The following is a 22,666-nucleotide window of genomic DNA, read 5'->3' as shown; positions in this document are numbered from 1 at the left end:
TCAGTGTCCTGCCCTTCTCTGACATCATTTCGTCTTTACGCGAGGGCGGGACACTGAGAGGGAAGGGAACACTGGAGGCGAGCTGACGTCAGCATGCTGTTACGAACTCAGCCAGCTAGCCATCCAGGGAAGCAGAGTTACCAATTATTATATAGATTGGGTAATGTTTTATCCTGGTTTAAGGGATTTCTAAATAATCGTTCATATTGTGTAAAGTTCCTGGGCAAAATATAGGAGAGCTGGTCTCCACCCTCTGGTGTGCCGCAGGGCTCACCATTGTCACCAGTGCTACTTAATGTTCTTATGTCTTCTTTGGATTATACTCAGGAGAATAAGGGTTATGTAAGTTTTATCTATGCTGATGACATTACCATCATTTTTCCTTTTTCCTACTTTTCAGGTTATAACGGATATTGTTTCTCAGTATTTTGTTACAATATCTAATTGGATGTCATCTTCCCATTTGAAACTGAATAAGGAGAAAACTACATTTCTATTAGTGGAGGCACAGAAGAATAAAGTTCCTAGATCAAATTTGATGGTTGATGGGAATAATTTTACACTTGATAAATCGATACAAATCTTAGGAGTAATACTGGATACTAAATTATCTATGGAAAAATCAAATAAACACTATAGTAAAGAGTGCTTTATGAGAAAATTAAGAGCAATCCGTAAATATCCGACAGTCGGTTTGTTTCAATTCGTGGTTCAGGCTCTGATTCTCAATAGGCTTGACTACTGTAACAATCTACTTGGGTTTACCGAAATATCTGTTAAGGATACTTCAAACAGTTCAAATTTGGCTTTATGCTTAATATTATCTTTACTTCCATCGCGCGTTCATTCCCACTATTCCAGGACGAGTGGGCAGTTATGTCCATCGACCAGCAGGTGGAGATAGAAAATACAGAACTGAGCACCACTACATAGCTCCCGCTAGCAGCTCAGCTCCTCAGTATCTTCTATCTCCAGCAGGTGAATGGACAGACTTCCTCTGTCTCTGGTTCTGAGGCCTTGCTCCTGGTACAGTTGGTCAGCTGGTTCCCAGTTGAGCAGACATACCCGGTGGTGCTGGGTCCCTGTCGTGCCTTCCCCCTGGGGTGTTCTGCGCCTTTTCCCTGCTTTTCCTCTGTGTGAAGGCCTGCTCAGCAACCAGCCTACTCAGAAGATGAGGAGTTGCAGGAAACACAGTGAGTCTGGTAGGCCGGTGCTGCTACCCTGCCCTGCTGTGACAGGGAGGGTGACTGTGTGCCGCCCGGGTAGCGTGGAGCCAGGTTGGTGGGTTCTTCCTGCTGTGTTTCAGGCCTCGGGACGTCGATGGGAGCACTGCGTGTCGGTGGTACAAAAAAAAAAGGAACATAGAGGAAGTGGAGGAGCAGTTTAATGTTTAGATCAGTGGAGTGAGAACCAGGGGAGCCTGGTTCAAATCTCACTACTGCTCCTGGAGGTCTTTGGCAGATACAATCAGACTGTGATTCCTTCAAAGACAGAAAACTGCCTAATATACCTGGAATGTATTAAAAAAAAAAAAAAAAAAAAAGTTTTTTTTTGCTGCTTTGTGCTGTGATCCATTTTTTTTTTAATCGGGTGTGTAGCGCGGTGCGCCACATGTTTTCCCACGCAGTGGCAGTCTCTGGCCATGGCAGCCCCCGCTTAGTGTGCGACCTGCTGCCCATCTTGCAGTAGGCGGTGTTCCTCCTCGGGCCGCTGCACAGTGTGCAGTCCAGTTCCCGAGTGGAGGAGCTGTTTCGGGGCTCGTACCTACAGGGCGCGCTTGGTCACAGCAGAGAGTTTCTTTCAGCTCTGGTCCCCGGTGCAGGGCCCCAGTGCTTCGCCTCAGAAGGAGGCGGGAATGGCGGCCATTTGGGGGGGGGGGGTTGGCAGCAGTGAAGCCCCTGTGCAGGCAGCTATGTAGGCAGGGGTCCCTTCAGGAGGGGGCCCTGGATCAGGGCCAGCCCTTTGTCTGCTCCTCCAGGCCTTGGGCTGGTGCTAGGAGCTTCTTCTCCAGCAGGCCTAGCAGCTCTGAGGAGAGAGAGGAGATGGCGATCTCCCTGCCTGTTCCCAGGGAATCGCAGCTGCTGCCCCGTGGAGACTTAGTATCAGGCGACCCTCAGGGGGAGGAATGCTGGCTTCGGCCTAACCCCTGGTAAGCCTTTCCTCAGCTGAGAGGTGCCCACCTCTACCACCGGCTGCCTTTCAGGTGCTGTGGAGGACTTGCAGCTCATCTGCATATCCTTACAGCCTTCTCCGGGGTGACACCCAGGTCCACCCCGATCCACTCAGGGCCTCCGCTCTAGGTGCCCAGCGCTCCCACCAGGTGCTGTGGAGGACTTGTAGCCCTTCTGCATTTCCTCACAGCTGTATCCGGGGTGACTCCAGTTCCACCCCGATCTTCCCAGGGCCTTCTCTCCAAGTGCACAGAGTTTCCAGGTGCTTTTTGGCTAGGATCAGGCGACCCTCAGGGGGAGGAATGCTGGCTTCGGCCTAACCCCTGGTAAGCCTTTCCTCAGCTGAGAGGTGCCCACCTCTACCACCGGCTGCCTTTCAGGTGCTGTGGAGGACTTGCAGCTCATCTGCATATCCTTACAGCCTTCTCTGGGGTGACACCCAGGTCCACCCCGATCCACTCAGGGCCTCCGGGGCATTTTTCTCTTTGTATCTAATCTTTTTCCAGTTGCTAAAGTACCTTAATCGTTTATGGCCCCTATTCACATTCTCTTCCTAGCTCTGTCCCTTCCTAATCTTTTCCCTCACCCCCTACCTCTCTCCGCTACAGGAACTCACTTCCCATCCATTGACTTCATCACCTCACCTTCTCTCCTACCCTCTTCCTCCCTCTTGGCTTTTAATCTCCGCCTCTTTCTTCCGTCCATTTTGCCTTCCCCATTCCACCTAAATACCTCTCGCCTTCGACGCCTTCGTGGCCACACCTCTCCTACTCTCCTCCGCTCTCTTTTACTCCTTCTCTTACTCTCAGCTGGTGACATCAATCCCAATCCTGGCCCTCCTCACCAACTATTATCCAGACTCTACAGATCTCACCGTGACCTCTCTAACCTCATCTCTATTCCTCTACTCCCCTCCTCTTCTCTGCCCTTCTCTTGCGCCCTATGGAATGCCCACTCTATCTGTAACAAACTCCCCTATATCCAGGACCTCTTTATCTCGCGTCACCTCCATCTGCTTGCCATAACAGAAACCTGGCTCTGCCCTGATGACTCTGCTTCAGTCGCAGCCCTGTGCCATGGCGGTTATCTATTTTCACATACTCCTCGCCCTGCTGGCCGTGGGGGCGGTGTTGGACTACTTCTCTCTCCCTCCTCCAGATTTCAACCCCTTCTTCCACCTCAATCTCACTGTTTTTCCTCCTTTGAAGTCCACTCTATCCGCCTTTTCTCTCCTCTGCCTCTTCGAATAGCGGTCATTTATCGTCCCCCTGATAAGTCCCTTTCATCCTTTCTCAGTGACTTTGACGTCTGGCTTGCCTTCTTCCATGATCCTTCCTCCCACTCTCTCATCCTTGGTGACTTTAATATTCCTGCTAATGATCCTTCCAACTCTTATATTTCCAAGTTACTCGCTTTAACGTCCTCCTTTAATCTCCAACTATGTTCCACCTCCCCCACTCATCAAAATGGTCACTGTCTTGATCTCATCTTCTCCTCCAACTGTTTACCTTCTAGTTTCCTTGCCTCTGATCATCCCTCCTCTGATCACCATCTTATAACTTTCACACTTAAATCTCCTCCCTCCCAGTCCCGTCCTATCCTATCTAATTTATCTAGGAATCTTCACGATATTGACCCTTCATCTCTATCCTCCCATGTTTCAAACCTCCTCTCTACTGTGGCACCATCCACGTCTGTCAACGAGGCTGTTTCTTCTTACAACAATACTCTATCCTCTGCCTTAGACACTCTTGCACCTTTGATGACCCGCCCTGTAAGGCGTACAAAATCCCAACCTTGGCTGACTTCTAATATCCGCTACCTACGTTCCTGTACCCGCTCCGCCGAACGCCTCTGGCGGAAATCTTGGGCCCTTGCTGATTTCTTACACTTTAAGTTCATGCTGACCTCCTTCCAATCTGCTCTTTTATGTGCCAAACAGGATTATTATATCCAACTGACCAACTCTCTTGGCTCTAATCCTCGACTTCTCTTCACCACATTGAACTCTCTCCTCAAGGTGCCCCCTCCCCCAACTCCCCCTTCATTATCTCCTCAGACCCTTGCTGAATTCTTTCACAACAAGGTTCAAAAGATAAACCTTGCTTTCTCTACCTCACCAGCTCTCCCTCCACTAGTCCGTTCCCCTCTCTCTCCTTCCCCTCATTCCCTTTCCTCCTTTCCTGAAGTTACTATTGAGGAAACTACACTTCTCCTTTCTTCCTCAAAATGTACCACCTGTTCCTCTGATCCCATTCCCACCCACCTTCTTAATGCCATCTCTCCTACTCTTATTCCTTTTATCTGTCACATTCTCAACCTCTCACTTTCCACTGCGACTGTCCCTGCTGCCTTTAAACATGCTGTGGTCACACCTCTTCTTAAGAAGCCTTCACTTGACCCTACTTGTCCCTCTAATTACCGACCCATCTCCCTCCTTCCTTTTCTCTCCAAATTACTTGAGCGTGCTGTTCACTGCCGCTGCCTTGATTTTCTCTCCTCACATGCTATTCTTGACCCATTACAATCTGGTTTTCGCCCTCTCCACTCAACCGAAACTGCGCTTACTAAAGTCTCCAATGACCTATTACTGGCTAAATCCAGAGGTCAATATTCCATCCTCATTCTTCTTGATCTTTCCGCTGCTTTTGACACTGTCGATCACAGCATACTTCTCGATACCCTGTCCTCACTTGGATTCCAGGGCTCTGTCCTTTCCTGGTTCTCTTCCTACCTCTCCCTCCGCACCTTTAGTGTTCACTCTGGTGGATCCTCTTCTACTTCTATCCCTCTGCCTGTCGGCGTACCTCAGGGTTCTGTTCTTGGTCCCCTCCTCTTTTCTATCTACACTTCTTCCTGTTATGATTGGGGTCAGAACCCCTCTCAAACTTACCTCTTTCCTGGGGGTCAGCTTCTTAGCTGGCTTCTGTTTCTTTGTCTGTCCTTTCTGAGCTGGCTCTGTCTCTCTGTGCTGGCAGCTTCCAGCAGCAGGGCTCTAATTGTTTCACTATACTGCACCTGTGTGGGTAGTCTGAGTTGTTCTAACTCTCTTTGGGTGTACTGGCTTCAAGTGTTTCACGGTTTTGCATTGGTGTGGGTTGGGCCTCTCTGGGTCAGTGTGCTTTTGCCTAGGTCTAGGGAGTGTGACATCATCAGGGAGGGCCTTGATAAGGAAGTGGTGTTGTTTCCTTCAGAGCCTTTGCAACAGTGGTGTTTGCTGTAGGTAGGGTGGTGCAGTGTGCACTTCTGACGTTGTGTCTAGTTTCCCTGCTTGCTTTTGCTAAGGTCCAGGTTAGTGTTAGTGCAGTGTGCACTGGTGTTTGTGTGTTTGGTCCCCCTGCTTTTCCCTCTTGGTTTTGGAAGCATTGCTGTGTGTAGGGCTTTGGAAGCTCTGTTGTTGATAGAAGTACTTCAGGGTTTGGTGTTGTTAGGAACACTGCAGAGTTTGCTGTTAGAAGTACTTCTGGGATTGTGCTATTGGGAGCATTGCAGTCTTTGCTGTTGGTGTTTGGTGCTTTAGAAGCACTTTTGGCTTATGTGTTGGCTTCCCTCCTTGTGGCTCCCCTGTCTTCCCTTTTAGTGCTAGGAGTTCTTCTGGTTGCTTGCCAGAGTAGTGCTTAGGAAGCACCTTGTTAGTTGTATCTAGCTTGCTAGAGCAGTGCTTAGGTAGCTGGTTTAGTTTTGTGTTTAGCTTATTAGTGTAAAGCTCTGCTTGTAGCTTGGTGCTTAGTAGCACCTGTGTTAGCTTTGTATTTAGTACCCTGCTCTGTTAGTTTAGGGCTTAGGAAGTCCCTTTCTTGAGCAGGGCTTAGGAGCTCCTGTTTAGTATAGGGCTTAGGAAGTCCTTTTGTCAGTTTACTGTTAGGAACACTCCTGCTGGTTTAGGGCTTGGGAGCAAGTAGATCAGTTTAGGTTTAGGAGCACTTCTGTTTCCAGTCCTGGTCCCTATGTCATCCGGTATCCAGTAAGTCCTGTCGGCTACTCGAACCCAGGAGCTCAACTTCTGGGGGGCTTAGTAGCTAAGTGCAGGTGAAGCTGTGTGGACCAGTCCAGTGTGCTCCAGTCCCATGTTCCAGTCCTGTGTCCTCCAGTCCGGGGGACCAGTCCAGTGTGTTCCGGTCCGGTGTGTGTTCCAGTCTGGTGTGCTCCAGTCCAGTGTGTTCCGGTCCGGTGCGTGTTCCAGTCCGAGGGATTGCAGTCCAGTGTTCCAGTCCTGTGTCCTCCAGTCCGGGGGATTCCAGTCCAGGTGTTCCGGTTCGCTGGGCAGTGCCTGCAGTCCCTGCTGGTGTGCTTACCCAGTGTTGGTTGGTGGGTTTTGCCTGCTGCTGTCGCTCCTCGGCAGCAGCCCAAGGGCTCACGTTTGCTCCAGAGCCCGGCCCCGCGGGCTCTGAACCTGAGAACCTGACAGATTGCAAAGGCCATGAGCCCGGCAAGAACCCCCGCCCAGCTGACCCAGCTGGGGTCCAGCTCCGTCATTGTTCTTGATCCTTCTATGACTCTTCGTCAGTATCATGGGAAACTTTTGTCTCATCCTGTTTTGAAGAAGACCCCTGAAGCGGCAGCTGAGAGAAAACGTGTCCGGTGGCTTGGAATCGCTGAAAACCCAGTTTCAGATATGGACCCTTTCATCACGCTCTCAGAGTATCGCCGCAGCCTTGTCTTGAATCCAGCTTTGTGGGATACTCCTGAAGCTGTCGCTGAGAGGAGACGTCTTGGGAATAACATGCTCTGGGCCCAGCAGGGGTCCAGTCCCGGTGAAGCAGCGTGCCCAGACAAACCTCTGAATCCAGGTCAAGCAGTGTGCCCAGCCACGCCTCTGAATCCAGTCCGAGCAGCGCATCCAGCCAAGCTTCAGAGTCCAGTCCGAGGGACGCTTCTCACTGAGCCTCCGATGCCAGTTCAAGGGGCTCTTCCACTCAAGCCTCAGAGCCTGGTCCAAGGGGCGCTTCGAACCGAGCCTCCTATCCCAGTTCAGGTGGCGCTTCCACTCAAGCCTCTGAGTCCAGTCCGAGGGGAGCTTCTGACCGAGTCTCCGATTCCAGTCCAAGCAGCGCTTCAAGCCAAGTCTCTGCGTCCAGTTCAAGTGGCGCTGTCTACTGAGTCTCCTAGTACCAGTTTGGATCCCAGTTCCAACCCCATTTTTGATCTGGATCCGTTTCTGACACTCCAGGATTACCGGGTTGCACTTTTGTCTGATCCAGCCCTAAAGAATACTCCTGAAGCTGCAGCGGAAAGAAGGCGTGTCTCCTGGCTTGGGTTCGAAGAAAACCCAGTTTCTGCTATTGATCCCTCTACCAAGCTGTTCTTTTACCGCTTCCAACTCCTCTCGGAGCCAACCCTGCGGGATACTCCTGAAGCCCAAGCTGAAAGAAGGTGGCTTCCTGATTTTTCCCGCCAAACTTCTGAGTCCAGCCTGAAGGGCTTTGCCTGCCAAGATGCTGAGTCTGGATCGAGTGGCAGCCGAGATGCTAAGTCCGGAGCGAGTTGCAGCAGTGGCAGTCAAGATGCTGAGTCTGGATCGAGTTGTAGTTCCAGTCAAGATGCTGAGTCTGGATTGAGTTGCAGTTCCAGTCAAGATGCTGAGTCTGGATCGAGTTGCAGTTCCAGTCAAGATGCTGAGTCTGGATCGAGTTGCAGTCCCAGCCGGGATGCTGAGTCTACACCGAGTGATGAGTCCATGATGAGTGCTGAGTCTGCACTGAGTGTAGAGGCCAGCCGAGATACTGAGTCCACGATGAGTGCTGAGTCTACACCGAGTGCAGAGCCCAGCCAAGATGACGAGTCCACGATGAGTGCTGAGTCTGCACCGAGTGCAGAGTTCAGCCGAGATGCCGAATCAGAATTGAGTTACAGTCCCGGGCAAGATGCAGAGTCTGGGTCAAGTTACAGTCCCGGCCAAGATGCTGAGTCCGGTGAGAGTTGCCGTCCCGGCCAAGATGCCGAGTCCGGGCCAAGTTGGAGTTCCAGTTCCAGGCAAGATGCTGAGTCCGGTGAGAGTTGCCGTCCCGGTCAAGATGTTGAGTCCGGGTCAAGTTGGAGTTCCAGTCCCAGGCAAGATGCTGAGTCCAGGTCAAGTTGCAGTCCTGGCCAAGATGCTGAGTCCGGGTCAAGTTGGAGTTGCAGTCCCGGTCAAGATGCTGAGTCCGGGTCAAGTTGCAGTCCCGGTCAAGATGCTGAGTCCGGGTCAAGTTGCAGTTCCGGCCAAGATGCTGAGTCCGGAGCGAGTTCCTGTGCCAGCCGAGATGCTGAGTCTACGCTGAGTACCGAGTCCAGCCAAAAGGCTGAGTCCGAATTGAGTGGCAGTCCCGGCCAAGATGCTGAGTCCGGGTCAAGTTGGAGTTCCGGTCCCAGGCAAGATGCTGAGTCCGGGTCAAGTTGCAGTTCCGGCCAAGATGCTGAGTCCGGAGTGAGTTCTAGTGCCAGCCGAGATGCTGAGTCTACGCTGAGTACCAAGTCCAGCCAAGAGGCTGAGTCAGAATTGAGTGGCAGTTCCGGCCAAGATGCTGAGGCCGGATCAGATTGCAGTCTCAGGCAAGATGCTGAGTCTACTCTGAGTTCCCACTTCAACCAAGATGTTGAACTCCTTCTGAGTTCCAGCTCCAGCCAAGGGGCAAGGTCCAGTCTGAAGTCCTGTTCGAGTTCCTGTCCGGCTTCAGATTCCAGGATGGGTGTGGGCTCTAGCCCAGTTCTGGCTGCTACAGTGGAGTGCCAGGAAGTCAAAGAAGTTGTGGACTCCTTCAGGAAATGGTTCCTGTTGAATAGAACTCCACTTGTTGCATCCAAGATTCTGATCCTGCCTAGCAGCCATCCTAAAGAGCCTCGTGGCGGCCAAAGCCACTCTGGTTTCCAAGTTCCAGATGTACTTGTAACTTCCTGCCCAGCCGTCCAGATTTATGTTGTGAAACCCATTGGGAGATTTCATCACAGCTACCCATGGAGACCTAAATTGTCTTTTGAGACCTGGAGCTCCCGTGGGGACACGGGAGCCTTGAGGGGGAGGTGCTGTTATGATTGGGGTCTGAACCCCTCTCAAACTTACCTCTTTCCTGGGGGTCAGCTTCTTAGCTGGCTTCTGTTTCTTTGTCTGTCCTTTCTGAGCTGGCTCTGTCTCTCTGTGCTGGCAGCTTCCAGCAGCAGGGCTCTAATTGTTTCACTATACTGCACCTGTGTGGGTAGTCTGAGTTGTTCTAACTCTCTTTGGGTGTACTGGCTTCAAGTGTTTCACGGTTTTGCATTGGTGTGGGTTGGGCCTCTCTGGGTCAGTGTGCTTTTGCCTAGGTCTAGGGAGTGTGACATCATCAGGGAGGGCCTTGATAAGGAAGTGGTGTTGTTTCCTTCAGAGCCTTTGCAACAGTGGTGTTTGCTGTAGGTAGGGTGGTGCAGTGTGCACTTCTGACGTTGTGTCTAGTTTCCCTGCTTGCTTTTGCTAAGGTCCAGGTTAGTGTTAGTGCAGTGTGCACTGGTGTTTGTGTGTTTGGTCCCCCTGCTTTTCCCTCTTGGTTTTGGAAGCATTGCTGTGTGTAGGGCTTTGGAAGCTCTGTTGTTGATAGAAGTACTTCAGGGTTTGGTGTTGTTAGGAACACTGCAGAGTTTGCTGTTAGAAGTACTTCTGGGATTGTGCTATTGGGAGCATTGCAGTCTTTGCTGTTGGTGTTTGGTGCTTTAGAAGCACTTTTGGCTTATGTGTTAGCTTCCCTCCTTGTGGCTCCCCTGTCTTCCCTTTTAGTGCTAGGAGCTCTTCTGGTTGCTTGCCAGAGTAGTGCTTAGGAAGCACCTTGTTAGTTGTATCTAGCTTGCTAGAGCAGTGCTTAGGTAGCTGGTTTAGTTTTGTGTTTAGCTTATTAGTGTAAAGCTCTGCTTGTAGCTTGGTGCTTAGTAGCACCTGTGTTAGCTTTGTATTTAGTACCCTGCTCTGTTAGTTTAGGGCTTAGGAAGTCCCTTTCTTGAGCAGGGCTTAGGAGCTCCTGTTTAGTATAGGGCTTAGGAAGTCCTTTTGTCAGTTTACTGTTAGGAACACTCCTGCTGGTTTAGGGCTTGGGAGCAAGTAGATCAGTTTAGGTTTAGGAGCACTTCTGTTTCCAGTCCTGGTCCCTATGTCATCCGGTATCCAGTAAGTCCTGTCGGCTACTCGAACCCAGGAGCTCAACTTCTGGGGGGCTTAGTAGCTAAGTGCAGGTGAAGCTGTGTGGACCAGTCCAGTGTGCTCCAGTCCCATGTTCCAGTCCTGTGTCTCCAGTCCGGGGGACCAGTCCAGTGTGTTCCGGTCCGGTGTGTGTTCCAGTCTGGTGTGCTCCAGTCCAGTGTGTTCCGGTCCGGTGTGTGTTCCAGTCCGAGGGATTGCAGTCCAGTGTTCCAGTTCTGTGTCCTCCAGTCCGGGGGATTCCAGTCCAGGTGTTCCGGTTCGCTGGGCAGTGCCTGCAGTCCCTGCTGGTGTGCTTACCCAGTGTTGGTTGGTGGGTTTTGCCTGCTGCTGTCGCTCCTCGGCAGCAGCCCAAGGGCTCACGTTTGCTCCAGAGCCCGGCCCCGCGGGCTCTGAACCTGAGAACCTGACACTTCCCTTGGTTCATTAATCTCATCCCATGGCTTTTCCTACCATCTCTATGCTGATGACTCCCAAATCTACCTTTCTACCCCTGATATCTCACCTTGCATCCAAACCAAAGTTTCAGCGTGCTTGTCTGACATTGCTGCCTGGATGTCTCAACGCCACCTGAAATTAAATATGACCAAAACCGAGCTTCTCATTTTCCCCCCCAAACCCACCTCCCCGCTCCCCCCGTTTTCTATTTCTGTTGATGGCTCTCTCATTCTCCCTGTCTCCTCAGCTCGTAACCTTAGGGTCATCTTTGACTCTTCTCTCTCCTTCTCTGCTCATATCCAGCAGACCGCCAAGACCTGTCGTTTCTTTCTTTACAACATCCGTAAAATCCGCCCCTTTCTTTCCGAGCACTCTACCAAAACCCTCATCCACACCCTTGTCACCTCTCGTTTAGACTACTGCAATCTGCTTCTTGCTGGCCTCCCACTTAGTCACCTCTCCCCTCTCCAGTCTGTTCAAAACTCTGCTGCCCGTCTCATCTTCCGCCAGGGTCGCTTTACTCATACTACCCCTCTCCTCAAGACCCTTCACTGGCTCCCTATCCGTTTTCGCATCCTGTTGAAACTTCTTCTACTAACCTATAAATGTATTCACTCTGCTGCTCCCCAGTATCTCTCCACACTCGTCCTTCCCTACACCCTTTCCCGTGCACTCCGCTCCATGAATAAATCCTTCTTATCTGTTCCCTTCTCCACTACTGCCAACTCCAGACTTCACGCCTTCTGTCTCGCTGCACCCTACGCCTGGAATAAACTTCCTGAGCCCCTTCGTCTTGCCCCACCCTTGGCCACCTTTAAATCTAGACTGAAAGCCCACCTCTTTAACATTGCTTTTGACTCGTAACCACTTGTAACCACTCGCCTCCACCTACCCTCCTCTCTTCCTTCCCGTTCACATTAATTGATTTGATTTGCTTACTTTATTTATTTTTTGTCTATTAGATTGTAAGCTCTTTGAGCAGGGACTGTCTTTCTTCTATGTTTGTGCAGCGCTGCGTATGCCTTGTAGCGCTATAGAAATGCTAAATAGTAGTAGTAGTAGTAGTAGTAATTTCACTGCAGTTGGGCTGCTAGGAGGTGGCCCCTGATTTCAGAGGCACTTGCAGTGCTCCCTTGGGGAGTTTCCGGAAGGTAGTCAGGCGGCTAGCCTTAGGAAGAGCCTCAGGGGCCTGTCCAGAGTGTTCCCCCATTCCACTGGACATTTGAGTCCTGCTTGCCGCAGTGTGGAGTGCGTCCGACACAGGCCTACAGGTTGGGAGGACCGTGGCCCATTCTTTTTCTCTGGTACCAGATGGAGAAGACATTCCCACCTAATTTGGACTTGCTGTCTGCAGTCACCTAGACTACTATCCTCCCGGTGGTTGGTGGCCTTGCCTTGAGGGATCTGCTAGATAGGAAGCCGAAACGGGCTTTGCAGCGCACCTTGAGGTGTCTGCTTTGGAGCTGCAGGCTTCTATTGGTAGCCCCTTGGTGGCACGGACCTGTTTGCAGTGGCATCAGCAGTCCCTTTTCCCGCGGCAGTCCCCGGGCTGCCTGGATGGAGGCGGGCTTAGCCTGTCTGATGGCCACTGTGTAGGTCATTCTTAGTGTTTCAGTCACAGGCATGTTATTGACGCTGTCCGCGAAGCGTCAGTTCTGGCTACGGGCATAGGTGGTGGTTGTCACTTCCAAGGCCTGCGTAGTCAGGTTACCCTTTTGAGGCACATTTCTCTTGGGAATCACCTCAGCAATCTAGTTCAGGAGCTGGGTGAACGGGCCCCAGCATCTTCCAGAAGATGTTCCTTGTTCCTCGGCTCACCCTGCAGGCTCGGCAGGTGCCCTGTTTTATGACAGCTCCATGTGTAGGTCTGGTCATCAGACCTTTGGCCAGAGGGCTTGGTTTTGGGCCCGGCAATCTTCCTTCCGGGGGATGGAGAACCAGCATGGCACTCAGACTGAGTGGCTGCTGTCTCCTGGCAATCCTTTTTATCTTATCTTAACTTTTATCTTATCCTTATATGTCCTTCTGTTTGTCCTTCTCTTATCCTTTTTGGTCCTGTCTGTTTGTGCTGATTTAGATTGTAAGCTCTTTTGAGCAGGGACTGTCTTTCTTCTTCATGTTCAATTGTAAAGTGCTGCGTACGACTGGTAGCGCTATAGAAGTGATTTATAGTAGTAGTAGTAGTAGTAGTAATCCCGATGTAGCCAGGCCGGCTGGTCCATCCAGGCCTACAGGGGGCCGCTCCGGCTTTTCAGAACATGTGGTCTACCTTTTCCTCAGCTCTGGCACTGGTTATTCTGGGTAATGGCTTCCAGTTGGAGTTCTCCCCTCTGGGAGCTCCTCTATTCTTACAGTCTCTTTGTCGGGGGGCCTCTGGCAATTCAGAGCAGAAGCTCAGTTGAGGTGCTGCTGGCCCTTCGGTCTGGTCAGTTCTCCTCCTATTTCTCAGGAAGACGGGAGCAGTACAACCCAATCTGGATCTCAAGGGGTCCACCGGTGTCCGGATAGTGACCCTGAGGTCTGTGCTCCTGTCCGTTCAGAGAGAGAGAGTTCTCTCTGCTGGAGACCTGGGAGGCGTAATTACTTTCCCCTCTGCAGGCTGCTTCTGCGGTTCTTTTCCGGTTCTGGTCATTTGGTCTCCTCTCGGGCCCAGGGACCTTTTCCTAGGTGGTGCGCGTAGTGGTCTTTCTGCAGAGACGTAGGTTTCGTTTCCTCCTGCACTTGGACAGCTGGCTAATCCCGGCCTCCTCTTGCAAAGCCTGTGTGGAGGCCCCTTCACAATGGTTCGCCTCCTGTATTTTTCTTTTCTGGTTTGGGTGTTCAATTTCAGTGGAGGTGGCTGGCGCCAGTTCACCAACTTGGAACATCTAGGTGTTCTTTTTGATTCCCTGTGAGCTTGAGTGTTTCTCACAGAGGGATGGTGCTTTAGGTTGACACTCTGGATTCTTTGCTTCTGGTTTGTTCCCAGCTTCCGGCCTGGGATTTCGTGCAGGTCCTCGGTTCTGTGACAGCGGCCCTGGAAGTGGTACTTTACTCTCTGATGCGGCCAATTCATAGCTCCCTGTTCAGCCACTGGTCTCCATTTTCAGAGGGTTACAGCTTCCGGCTTCTTTGCCCCTAGCAGTCAGACAGAGCTGAGGTGTTTGTGGCTTCCCCAGTTGTTGACCCTAGGGAGGCCCTCCCCGCTCCTGCCTTGGGAAGTGGGGTCTACGGATGACAGTTTCTTGGGCTGGGGGGCCTTTTGCTGGGGTCCCCTGGCACAAGGCTCTTGGTCTCCAGTAGAGCGCATTGGCCCTATATTCTCTGAAGCTGTGAGTGGTGCGCTAAGCTCTGGAGGCTTTTGCCCCGCTGTTAGGAATGCTTTGGTTTGGGCCTTTCAGACATTGCTATGGCACTGGCCTCTTCTACTAACTAGGGGGGTCTCCTAGCAGTATGCTGGCTCTGGAGCCATTTATTGGCCGGGGCAGAGAGATGCCGGTTGTGCCTTTCAGCTGTTTTGAAAAGTCCCTCACATGCGGACTGACTTTCTTAGCAGGCACGCTCAGACTTCCAGCAAGTGGGAGCTGTCGGTCGAGCCGTTACAGCTGGTGATGTGTCGATGGGCTTAGTTCTCTTGGCCTATTCCTTTGTCACGGTTCCTCGGTTCTACAGCCATCACAGGGAGGAGGACTCTCTGGGTCTGGACGCCCTGCTGCATTTGGGTCTGAGCGAGGGACTCCCATACGTCTTCCCCCATGCCGAAATTAGGTCGGGAGTGGGGGAGAGTGGCAGACCTTTGGGATATAGTGCTCCCGTTCTCCAGCCTGGACTCGGCTCCAGTGCTATGCAGATCTCGTGAAGTCCCTAGTTGGGGAGTTACTGCGATTCCCTCAGATTCGAGGTTCTTCTGTCAGGGCCTGGTGATCATGGAGGATTCTTCTCCCTTTGATTAAGCATGGCCCTTGAGAGGGCTTGGCTGAGGTATAAGGATTGTTGGATTCATTCGTGGCTTTTCTGCTGCAGGCTAGGAAGCGCTCTTCTTCCTCGGTGCCTGCCAGTACTTGCTTCCTCCCTGGAAATGTCCTGGCATTTTTGCGGGAGGGAGTTTCAAGGGCTAGCGCTGGGTTCCTTGTGGGTTCTAGTGGCAGCCCTGGCTTGCTTTCAGGGTCATTGGCAGACCTCTTCTTTAACGGCTCTTTGATTGTGTTTCGTTTTCAGAGAGGTGTGGGTCGCTTACGCTGCCCTTTACATGCCTTTTCCGAATGGGCCTTCAGGTGCTGCAGCACTCTCCGTTGCTAGGTGATCCTGAGAGTTCTCACGTAGAACTCGGTGATATTGGGGCGCTTTCATTGACCCGTTGCTTCTTGCAACTTTGGGCCCCTTCTTAGTAGGACCTTTTCTCCGTTTTTGTTTTGGAGGCAGGGGTCTCGTTTCGGGCAGTACCGTCTTTCTTGCCCGAGTGCTTGTTGGTTTCTTTTTATTTAGTCGGCTATATGCCTATTGCAGGCTTCTGGACTTTCGCAGGGCTCTCTTGGGTTTTTTCAAGGTTCCCGATGTCTTCCGCCTTTTGAATAGACCTTTTTGTGCAGTTTGGTTAACATCAGTTGGGTCTCATGGCATCCAAAGCTTCCTTTGCCCAGTGGGTGACGGTGGCTGTGGTCTCGGCCTGTATTCTGGGAGGCTATTCTCGGTTTTAAGACACACTCTCCTGGGCATGTGTCTATGTCTTGGGCAGAGGCTTCGTTGTCTTCTCTGATGGATAATTGTAGGGCAGAGGCGTGGGCTTCTCTGCTTGCCTTCAGTAAGCATGATGGTATAGCGGGGGCCACACAAGCAGCGGCTACATTTGGGGCGTCGGTTCTGCGTGTGGCAAGTTCGGCTTCCCACCCTCGTAGGGATAGCTTTTGAATATCCCACTCGTCCTGGAATAGTGGGAATGAACATAATGGAAGGAGAAATTAGGACTTACCTGATCATTTTCTTTCCGTCTACGTAAGGGGGCGGTACAAAGGACATTCTGGTTAGACGCTTTTCTCAAAGATTTAGAGAAATAGTTCCTCCTGATGAAGGAAATTCGAAATGCGGTCTCGCATTAAGGAAATTCGAAATGCGGTTATTACACCTCAATTGACCAGTATGGTTTGATGGTTTTGCTGAGTTCCTGTCCCTGCCGAGGAGACCCTCTATTTATGCGATTAAATGCAAGCATAACTGAAGAATAACATGTGGTTTATACAACAGTTGTTTGCCAGTTGGCTTGGATGTTTGGACAAACTATATTACGTTGAAATTTCCATAAGGATGTTTTGTTGAACTTAAGGATTGGTTTTAGGCCACATCTTTGCTAATTACATTGGATAATTCTGTGACCCAATTGAGGCTTAGCTGCAGTTGAACATATGGCAACACTGTTGAGATGGAATAATTATTTATCATCGAGGGGACTCAAGAAGGTTGGTATCTGGGTATAGGTGGACTTTGCAATACTTTTGGTGGTTTATATGGTGTATGTATGGGTATGTATTGTGTATTAAAAGTTTCATAATTGGAGTACATTTATTATATAAAGTTAAAATTTAATGCCAAGAAATGTGCCAAGAAGTGTAGAGTAATGCACTTGGCATACGGAAACCCAAAAGGGAGATACTGGATAGGAGGGGAGAGATTAGTAACCTCGACTCAGGAGAGAGACCTGTAAGGGCTATGGTAGTGGTGTACAGTTGGGGCTAGTGGGTTTTGGAGAGGCTCAGCAGACAAGGGGGTGATGGTGAGATGTGTACTTGGGTGTATTTTATGAAGTCCACTTCAGTGCCCCCTAGGGTGCCCTACTACTTTCCTGGGATGTCAGGAGGACCAGTTTCTAACCCAATGGCTTGATTTTGTGCGTTTTGCACTTGGACGTTTTTTGTTTGAAAATGGACCAAAAAACAAAATGTCCAAATCACAAAACCTTGTATTTTCGAAAACAAAAGATAGAAATTTTTCTTTTTTGAAAATTACCTTCTTTCCTATTCATATTTTGTATGTTTTTTTGCAAAACGTCCAATGTCGGACTTAGACGTCATATTGAAAATGCCCCTCCACATGCCCTTGTGAGGTTTAGGTATTATTTTGTATTTACTTATGCAATTTCCTAGACTACTGTGCTCTAAAATCTCATTGTAATCTGTTGTGAACTATTTTTATCGGAAACGGCGGGCTATAAATGAACAAACTGTAAACTGTATTCCAGGGAAGCTGCTTGTCCTTAGCAATGGAAAACACAATATTGAAGCAGCACTCCCTACTGGCAGCAATGCAGCTGGAGGACTCTCACTCAGCTTAGAGAGAACAGTGGCCAGAGGTTATCTGGTTAGCATCCACATTCAGACCACAAACCAGGTAAACAAACTGGATAAAGTTAGGATAGCAAAAAAGCCATCCTAACTGTATCTAGTTAGTGGTCTGAATGTGGCTGCTAACCAGATAGCCTCTGGCTCCGCCTATTGACCACCCTGGCACTGTATGGCCACACCAGCACGATCTGGTTAGTGCTGCTGAATATCCCTCCTGCCAGCATTTACTGGTTAGCAGTGGCTACTAATTGGATAAAGTTAGGATGCGAAAAAGCCATCCTAACTGTATATGGTTAGTGGTCTGGATATGGCCACTAACCAGATAGCACCGCCAGTCAGTGCTGAAATCAGATATGCAGCACCAACCAGTATTCGGATACTGGTTTTGAATATCCAGTGTTATTTAACCATAGAAGGCTAAACAGCCCTTAAGAATTATGATAGATGGTTATTGGTATTACTCAGTTACACTTAGGCACGTGAGATAAAGCAGCTTGTCCAAGGTCACATAGGTCAAAGGGTGCACACTCACCCACCCAGGCTGACTTCCACACATGCTCCCATAAAGTTCCATTGCACACACACTTCCATGTGTCTATGTTGTATACACTGTACCTGTGGGCTGTAAAAATGATCTTCGCTCCCAAGAAATCAGGGTGCTCCTCCACAAACTTCTTGGTGACATCTCTATATGCTGCCATAGACCAGGACTTATTGTGCATTTTTCCATCCAGTTCATAAACCTGTAAATGTGATCGTATAGTCAAAATGTAGAAGAGAGAGGACTCTATGATCTAGAGATGAAAAAAGAAGTTAAGAGCACACAGAAGGCAATTTTCAAACTGCCCACTTTGTTGCAAACTCAGTCCGCAGCTCTGCATGTACATATTAATAGGGATCTTTGCACCAATCTTGAAAGGGAAAGTGCACACTTAAATTCACTTTGTCCAAAGAGCATGTAGCCACAGACGTGCATCTATTTTTTATTTATTTTTGTTACATTTGTACCCTGCGCTTTCCCACTCATGGCAGGCTCAATGCGGCTTACATGGGGCAATGGAGGGTTAAGTGACTTGCCCAGAGTCACAAGGAGCTGCCTACTACTACTACTTAACATTTCTAAAGCGCTACTAGGGTTACGCAGCGCTGTACAATTTAACATGGAAGGACAGTCCCTGCTCAAGGAGCTTACAATCTAAAAGACAGCTGCCTGTGCCTGAAGTGGGAATTGAACTCAGCTCCTCAGTTCCCCAGGACCAAAGTCCACCACCCTAACCACTAGGCCACTCCTCCACTCCTATTACTGCTTGTACTTTACCCCAAAAAAAAACCCTAGCCCCACCCTGGGAATGTCTCTAATATATTGTTGGTAATGGCTTGAGTATATTTTTCCTGCATATAGGGTGGGCAATTTTCAGACAGCTGAGTGGCATGTACAAAACAATTTTCACCCCTGGAAATGACTATGAAAATTGCTCTGTCTGAGCTTTTAATGTCTACATCGATAGATTGAATCTCTCAAAAAGAGGTCACCAGACAAGATGAAGAGGTAAGGGCTACAGGAACTGCAGAAAGACAGCATGAGAGCACAGAGAGAACACTAGTTTTGGAAAGAAGGAGAAAACATGGATATAATTGGAGCACAATAGGATAAGACAAGGTGCATTTGAAAGAGGAGAGAATTTGGAAAAACAAGAATGAAAGCAAAAGAGATGCTGAGAAATGAGAGAGAGAGAGATGCTTTTCTCAAAGATCAACTGGGACAGAGAATACTAGAAAAAGCAGCAGTAAAAACTAACATATCAAATATTAAACAATGAATGTGATTTTAAAACTATTTCAAAAACTGCATTAATGAAGCTTTTTCTTGGAATGGGTGGGTATGGGGTGTCAGGGAAAGTTCTCTCTTTGGAGAAGTGTAGATTAGTATCATATGAGTTTCTGCACCAATGAGTATTGTAATCTCTACTACTACTATTTAGCATTTCTATAGCGCTACAAGGCGTACGCAGCGCTGCACAAACATAGAAGAAAGACAGTCCCTGCTCAAAGAGCTTACAATCTAATAGACAAAAAATAAATAAAGTAATCTCCTCCCTTCTTCCGTAGGGCGCGGCCTCCTCCCAGGTGCAGCACCAGCTGCAACTGCCCCTGTAGGCACAGCACATATACCACACTGGTTGATCAAAAATCCCTTTTTATTGTAGTTCCAATCCTCCCCAATACAGGAGCGCTGTTCACTGGGCGCTTCCCCTTTAACCTCAGGGGAAACAATTCTGAGGTCCTCAGCTTTTAGCAAGTGCAGCTTCAAAACAGAAATCCACAATCCCCAAAGTATCAGAGAACAAAACAGCTCTTACCAATTTCTTTGTTACAACAACTCTGGGTCAAAGAGAACACAAAGAGCAGACACTAAGTAAAGATGAAACACAAACTACATCAACCACAGAAAGAAATAAGTGGCATGAGCAGTTGTACTCCCCTGTTTTAGATGCCATAGTTTCTGAATTAGACAGACGATTCTCAAAAGAATCAATGAAAATTGCTGAAGCCTGTGACTCTGTTTTAAGGTGTGACAAAACTGGCATCCATCCACTCTTACAGAAATATGGAGATCTTCTAAAAATAAATCCTCATGGCTGCAGAAATGAATATTCTTAACAATTCTCAAACTCCAGTCACCTTTGAAAGACTTCAAGAAGTGACTCCAATAATATATCCTAACTACTACAAACTCATTCGGTTAGCGATAACATTCCCTGTTGGAACAGCTACATCAGAACGAAGTTTTTCAGCAATGAGACGGATTAGAAACTGGATGCGTTCAACTATGAGAGAAGATAGATTTTCAGCATTGGCTCTTCTTCACATTGAAGCGGACTTAACAGCAAAGCTAAATCCAGAGAAGATTGTGGATGTTTATGCCAACAGGAAAGAAAGACGACTGCGTTTACATTAAGTTAAATTTTGCTTTTTTTCACTATATACTCGTTGTTATGATTGTTACACAAAAAAATGGCCTCTATTGCATGCTGTATGAACTCTTTGAGCTATATTTAGCTTCAGTTCCAGAGGTATGATTTTAGATTTTTGAAGCTGTACAGCTCTTAAGATGGTCATGATAGTTCTACAAATAGTGAAGACCAGTTTTAGGATGACTTTTGAGAAGGGCAAATGTGCAAAGGAAACCTTCCATAATAACAGAAAACTTCTCAACAGCATGAGCAGGAAATAGCTAAGAGTAGATTAGAAGATGAAGATCTGACACAATGAAAAGAGCATTGGCAATACATCGGAGACTGAGATAATCACCAAGCAGTGCACTCTGATTTATGAGTGAGGTTCATTCCTGTAACTCAAGGAACTAACTACCCATCTGAAGACATTACTCTGGATGGTAAGAAACTATTTGCTGTCAATTGTCAGCCATTTTGCCTCCTCAGTACTGCATTTCTACATATTGCCCCTATGCATTTCTAAGGTCAACACAGGCATGGTGTGGAAAAAGGGGTGGGGAAATACTACTGGAGAGGAAGAGGGAATGCTGGGTAAGGAGGAAAGAAGGAAAGGAGGGAGAAAGAGCAGTTTTTTTTTTAGGAATAACCCTAATGAATATGTATGAACTATAAATGTATGCAAATGAATATGCTAATGTGCCCCCATCCTTTGCCCCCCCCCCAAATGAAAAAGTCAAACAACGCCCATGGGTTGCAGCCGCCATTTTGAAATTGGGAATGGTCTGAGCAGCAGTGACTTCCTCCTGCTCAGACTATTCCCAGTTCCAAAATGGTGGCCACGACGTCCCATGAGACTGCCGTGGGAGGTCACGGCCACTATTTTAGAATTGAGAAAGGCCTGAACAGTAGCAGGAGCAAGTCGCTGACTTGGGCCAATCCCAATTCCAAAATTGTGCCCATGACCTCCCACGACACTCTTGTGAGGCTATCGTGGGAAGTCATTGCTGCCATTTTTACAATGCAGCTGATGGGGGCAGAAGTAACTTGGGATGCTCCTGTGCCAAAAACACCACTAGACCACCAGGTAGGCCCGAGGAGGGCCAAGGGGGGGTGAGGGGAGGAGAGCAGACTGGAGGGCAGCCTGGGGTAGGGGAACGTGTTTTCTCTTAGGGGGTAGGGGAGACTGGCTTGCAGCAGCGGTAGTGGGAGGTGGAACAAGTTTCAGTTACTATTATGGTTCTGGCTGACACCAAGCTGCAGCTTTCGGCTACAGATTCGGTTTCAGCAGGAACCAAAACTGCTGGTTTTGGTTGGCCTCTAATAGGCTCCCACATCCAGCCTCAGTAGCACACAAAATGCTGATGCACACATATTTATCTGCTCTAAAGGTGTAAATGTAGGTTTATACTCTATGCATCTACAATTCCGCTTGCGAGAATGCACACATGTCCATGTGTGTACTTTTTATACACATGCAGTCACGTAATTTTGTAAAACGTTTTTTGTGTGTGTAAAATAGGCTTTACACACAGAAAAAACTATATAAAATGACCTCCCCCCCTGTTGTGTGTACTTCCATAGTACACATGTACATCAAACCACGCTCAAACTACACCCCTGGATGTGCCAAAGTACAATCTTGTCAGTGTGCACACGGAAAATGCTTTACAGAAATTACCTTCTTTGAGTCAACACTGCTCACCCTTCACGGTATCCCCATCCTGGCCAGCCTAGGTAACAGAAACTATCTGGTCCAGGTTCATTCACAAAGCAGTGCACAGCATTTGCCACATGTAGGCCCTATTCATTATAACTTCTAATATTTCCTGAGAAAGAATTTCCCCAGCAACTCACATTCTGCAGTCAGATATGCACACAGGTTAAATATGGACCCAGGAAATTCTGCTTGTTTTTCATGAATCGCAACGTACCGGGTAAAGCATAGCCCGCATCTCGATGTACTGAATGTTGTCATCATACAGCTCCTGTAAGCCCTGGTAGTAATAGTCCTTGAAAACAGGAGCATAGGATATGAGATCATTAGCAGTGATAAAACAGTTTTCAAATCTCTTCCAAATGACATTCTGTTCCGGATAGGTCTTCTCAGGGTTGTCCGTCACCAAAGTCAGGTTCTGCAATAAACTGCACAAGGTGAAAAATGAAGAAGAGTAAATGCTGAGCTATGTGCCTCAAAGACCTTCAACAAGCTCTAACATAGAGGGGCATAATCGAACGCGAACGCCCATGTGTAAAAACGTCCATCTCCGGAGACAGCTCCGCGAAGAGGCAGAGCGAACCGTAAAATCAAAACAAGATGGCCATCTATCTTCGGTTTCGATTATATGGTTCGGCCCGCTGAAATCCCATCATTTGTGTCGACTCTAGAGATAGACGACACAAATGGTGAGATCGCTGGACCTAGAGATGGCCGTCCGTGGTTTTCAGCGATAATCGAAACCGCTGCCGGCCATCTCAAAAACAGACCTAATCCAAGCCATTTGGTCGTGGGAGGGGCCAGCATTCATAGTGCACTGGTCCCCCTGAGATGCCTCTATGCCAGCCTCAAATATCATACCTAGCTCTGTTTTTTTCACGACCAAGCTTCCAAAAAGTGCCCAAACTGACCAGATGACCACCGGAGGGAAT

At 48.8% G+C, this 22,666-nt stretch overlaps 1 protein-coding gene across 1 annotated transcript in view; it reads right to left on the bottom strand.

Moving 5' to 3' along the window:
- Positions 1 to 22,666, bottom strand: part of ADA2 (adenosine deaminase 2) — a 131,127-nt gene that overhangs the window by 51,093 nt on the left and 57,368 nt on the right. The window contains 2 exon segments of the mRNA XM_030215327.1: positions 17,679 to 17,806; positions 21,952 to 22,162. Coding sequence (XP_030071187.1) covers positions 17,679 to 17,806; positions 21,952 to 22,162 — 339 coding nt within the window.

Source organism: Microcaecilia unicolor, chromosome 9 (genome assembly GCF_901765095.1).
Source record: "Microcaecilia unicolor chromosome 9, aMicUni1.1, whole genome shotgun sequence".
Classification (NCBI taxonomy): Eukaryota; Metazoa; Chordata; class Amphibia; order Gymnophiona; family Siphonopidae; genus Microcaecilia; species Microcaecilia unicolor.
Note: the sequence above shows the minus strand (reverse complement) of the source record. Positions and strands in the feature narration are given on the sequence as shown.